This window comes from Sinocyclocheilus rhinocerous, unplaced genomic scaffold (assembly GCF_001515625.1).
Source record: "Sinocyclocheilus rhinocerous isolate Xijiao unplaced genomic scaffold, SAMN03320098_v1.1 scaffold1252, whole genome shotgun sequence".
Lineage (NCBI taxonomy): Eukaryota > Metazoa > Chordata > Actinopteri > Cypriniformes > Cyprinidae > Sinocyclocheilus > Sinocyclocheilus rhinocerous.
Window position 1 is genome coordinate 880,170 of NW_015640452.1, and position 4,512 is coordinate 884,681.

At 39.0% G+C, this 4,512-nt stretch overlaps 1 protein-coding gene across 1 annotated transcript in view; it reads right to left on the minus strand.

The window, feature by feature from the left end:
• Window positions 1-685: 685 nt before the first annotated feature.
• Window positions 686-4,512, minus strand: part of LOC107752910 (titin homolog) — a 31,419-nt gene continuing 27,592 nt past the window's right edge. Inside the window, exons 28-31 of the mRNA XM_016568983.1 lie at window positions 3,048-3,253; window positions 2,781-2,953; window positions 1,424-1,643; window positions 686-1,051 (exon numbers count right to left, since the gene is read on the minus strand). Of these exons, the coding sequence (XP_016424469.1) occupies window positions 874-1,051; window positions 1,424-1,643; window positions 2,781-2,953; window positions 3,048-3,253 (777 nt within the window). The 3' untranslated portion in view covers window positions 686-873. The remainder of the gene's footprint in view (window positions 1,052-1,423; window positions 1,644-2,780; window positions 2,954-3,047; window positions 3,254-4,512) is intronic.

Here is a 4,512-nt window from a genome sequence, read left to right on the forward strand (position 1 = left end):
AGTAATTAATGACAGCATTTTCATTTATATTACAGAATTTTCATTAGAAAAGAGACCGATGAAATTCTTTAAATTTATACATTATAAATTAGCAGTCATTATTACTATCTGTCACATAATGACACTGATGTTAAGTTAAATATGAAATATATATGAAATATTTTGCTATTATGCAACTTTTGTATTAAGGTTTACACACTATTTTAATTAACTTTGCCCATGGATTTTCTTTTACAGGTATTTTAGGTCTTTTAACCCTTGTCAGGCAGAACCGTTTCACAATTGAAACGTTGCTTATAATCATTCCATTCAGTCAAAAGATGAATTCACTGGTACCTGCTTGTCTTTTTGCCCTAGATGCTGATGCTGTGCATGTTGTGATCTTTCAAATACTTGAATTCTTCTATAATTCAAAATGAACTTCAAGATAAGAGCATATACCTGAACAAATGTCATCTTGTTTATGTGACAAAAGATGTGCTGCTGTGGACAGTAGAGGGCGCTGCTCACTCTATGCCAGTGGCTCTCAACCTCTTTGACCCTCATTTGACTCCCACTCATTGTCCACAACAACATTTGAATGAATTTTAGCGCCTGGCATATGTAGAAAAATATATATTCTTTATGAAAATGCCCACGGTGTTTTAATATTTTATTAATTTACATTACTTTTTCAGGTCTAGAATTCAAAAGTGCTGATATGTTGAAATGACAGAATTAGACATCTGCGAATATGTGAGCAATCCAGCAGTTTAACTCATTGATTCACATGTGACACAGATTGTTCACCTACTGAAGAAAAAGGCACATAACTGAAACACTAGTTGTAAGCGCTGGGTGTGAGAATTTACTGCATGAACCCAAATGAAGGAATCACAGCACATCTTTGAGTGTGTCCTCAGATGCGGCCTCATCCAAGCCAAGCAGCTTCAACAGGGTGAAATAGGAGAAAATCCAGGGCCGAGAAATATCCTGTGTCTGCTCCAGGCCGTCAGCCTCCACAAAAAGACCCCTCTGAAACTTTAAGTGCTGCTCCAGTGCTGCCCTCTGCCTGTCATTGTGAGAAAAACACTAGACTTCACAAAAGCACTCCCCAGCACAGTTAAAAACACCAATATTATATGTTTCAGTAGTAAACTGTAAGCAAATTCTTCTTCCAAACTGTGTTTTTGTCTTAGCCTAAATCACTATGGTAAGCCTAGATTACGTACTTTCATCATTCCATACATTTGTCATTCATCATCAGATTCATCCGCACAGAATAGCAGAGCTGAAGCACAAAACAATGTTCCTCTGCAAGTAACACCAACCGCTAGATGTCCAAAAGTTACAGAGTGTAGCTGTAATGTTCTCACGTGTAGGAACCCTAGTTGATGAAACATTGATGAATGAACCTGAGATGTGTGTTGCAGCTGTGACATACCTGGCAAACAGTTCAGCCTGCAGTCTGGCCTCTTCTTCAGCATGCATCGCTGCTCCCTCCTCCTTCCTCCTCCTCTCCTCAGCAGCTTTCCTCCTCTCCTCCTGCTGCTCCTGCTGTCTGCGCAGGTACTCCAGTCTCTCAGCCTCCTCCATCTCTGACAGCTTCCTGAGCTCCTCCTCCTTCCGAGCTTCCTCTTCCAAACGCTGACGTTCCAGTTGAGCTGAAAATGAGGACAGTCATGCATTCAACTTATTTATAAAGCATTATGTTTGTAGGATATTTAATGTTGTAGGATGTATAATGATCTGTGTGGTCCTCCACCAGACACACACTGAGGTGATGTAATGCTGCATTGACTGTTGGGTAATAGTCTGCACGCTTGGCATCAAGGACACACGTGGCCATAAAGCCTTTGTGAGCACCCTCTTGAATCATAAAATGACCAGTGGGACTCCCTAAAGTCTCCATTGACTTCATGTGCAAGTGAAGGACACAAGGCCGCAAGTCTGTCAAGTGTGCTATTTAGGACTGTACTGTGGTCAGTATTGCTATTATCAAGGCTAAAATCCAGACTAGCCACATTACAGAGAAAATGTTTGAAACCGATCCAAAATCATGGGAATAATATGATCATTATAAATAAATGATCATGCAATTACTTAAAATATTGATTTAAATTAGTATAAATTACTATTATAATTAGTAAAGTATATTTTAATAAATGATATTTTGTGTTATGTTTTTTTTAGGTTAATTGCATCGTTAGCTTAGCAACATGCTTACATCAAACTTAATTTAAATCAGCTTTCAAGTCCATTTATATCACACTGTGTAGCTGTAGATTGTTCCAAATCATACACTTATTTGTTTTTGTGATGGTGAGAATACAGCCTTAAGGGGCCATTCACACAGAGGTCGTTTTTGCATTTAATCTGCATTTTTGCATTGTTTTCTATGTAAACATGCGCTAGATAGACAAGTTTTACTATTGCGCTCACATCTCCTGCATGCAAAAAATGCATCTTTTGCAGCATCTTGTGCTTGACACTAAAAACATGACACTCAAGTTGAAAGAAGTTCAACTTTAAAAGTAAAAAAACCCCTCAAAAACATAGATCTAGATCTTTTTTTATTATTATTTCACTGCCCTGGGTCTTATGGTTTTGCATTGCAATGCACTGCTTTTCCATCTTCTTTTATGTAAACATGCTTGGAACATAGTCATAATCTTGATTCAGATCCTGTAATACGTTCTCACAGTAGTCATACACAACCAGAATTCAGTCCAAGAGATATCAAGACTGTCACGTGACAAGGGCCTCGACCAATCAGAAAGCATGACTGCACAGGTATTTACCAGCCTGCCGTTTCTCCTCTTCCTGTCTTTCTCTCTGGAGCCGTTCCAGCAGCCTCCTCTTCTCCTCCTGTCGTCTTCTTTCTCTGTCCTTCTCTGCCCGCTCTCTCCTCTGTCTCTCCATCTCTTCCTCCTGTCTTCTTTCTCTCTCATCTTCTTCTCTGATCTTCTGTAACCTGCAAATGTGACAGTGATAGTTTCTTGCCAATATCTGTGGGATATAGTATTTCGTTACAGTATTTGTTTCTAAAAAGCATTTACAGTTTGTACCTCACTTCCTCTGCTCTTTTCCTTTGTTCTTCTTCCAGTTCCAGCCTCATCCTCTCTTCTGTCGCCTCCTTTTCTTGCTGTCTCTTCTTTTCCTCCTCTCTCTCCTTACGTTTCTTCTCCACCTCCAGACGGCGGCACTCGGCCTTTTCAGCCAGCGCTGCAGCTTTTTTGTCTGTTTGGTTAGTTGGAACCTCGTTGCTTTTAACCTAAAAGTAAAATCAGTTTAACATGTATGGTTATGAATATAACAGTAACATGACAGGTGCTTGTTTAAGCAGTCTTTGTCATTAGGCTACTTAAAGGGGTCCTATTATGTTCTTTTACAAAGTCTTGATTTTGTTTTGGAGGTGTACTAGAACAGGCTCTCGTACTAGGATGTTCGAAAAACATTATTTTTCACATATTTTGCATTATTACAACACCTCTCTCCCCAGTCTGGCATGAACGGCTCGAATAGTTCCTGTTTTGGGGGTGTACTAGAACGGGCTTTCTCGTACTAGGATGTTCGAAAAACATTATTTTTCACATATTTTACATTATTACAACACCTCTCTCCCCAGTCTGGCATGAACGGCTCGAATAGTTCCTGTATCAAATGAAGGCCCGCCTTCTGAAATACGAAATGTGCTGTGATTGGTTAGCTGGGCCAGTGTGTGTTGTGATTGGCAGCACTCTGCGCCTGGTCGGGAAATGTCACGCCCCTTACCATAGCCGCCTGCAAGCTTCAGTGTAAATATTGCGTCAAAATCAAATCGATTTGAGCGCGATTAAAACCCGAAAGATTGTAACCAAGTTCGTCTGCCTTGGGAAAGCTAGCGTGTCTCCGACATAATGATAACACTCGTTGCCTTCTCTAGGGCAGCTCAACCAGGTCTCTTCCCATTCGTCTGTATTTGTGATATAGCAAATCCCGGATAATATGCACTGTAGTCCAAACGAGTCGTTCGTTGTAATTTTGAAAAGTGATTTCTGTTAAAGGGGTCATATGATGCTGCTAAAAAGAACATTATTTTGTGTATTTGGTGTAATGAAATGTGTTTATGCGGTTTAAGGTTAAAAAAACACATTATTTTCCACATACTGTACATTATTGTTTCTCCTCTATGCCCCGCCTTTTTGAAACGCGTCGATTTTTACAAAACTCATCGGTCTGAAAAATATATATATATATATATATATATATTAAATCAAAGACTTTTTTTTCCTTTTTTTTTTTTTAACAGTTTTATTTAAATCCCTATGGGAAAAATATATTCGGAACCAAGGCCGCTGAAAAAGTGAGCTGACATGCAAAATTTTTGGTTCAATCGGACTGAATTCATTCCTATTTTTGAATCTGAATGTAGTGTTTACATGAACGCTAAATAAAGTGATCGGGTTGATGTGCGCGTTTATATGTCACAAGCTTCAAATCGGAATTGATTTTTTTTTTTACATGCGCACACTGCACAAATATAGAGTTTCT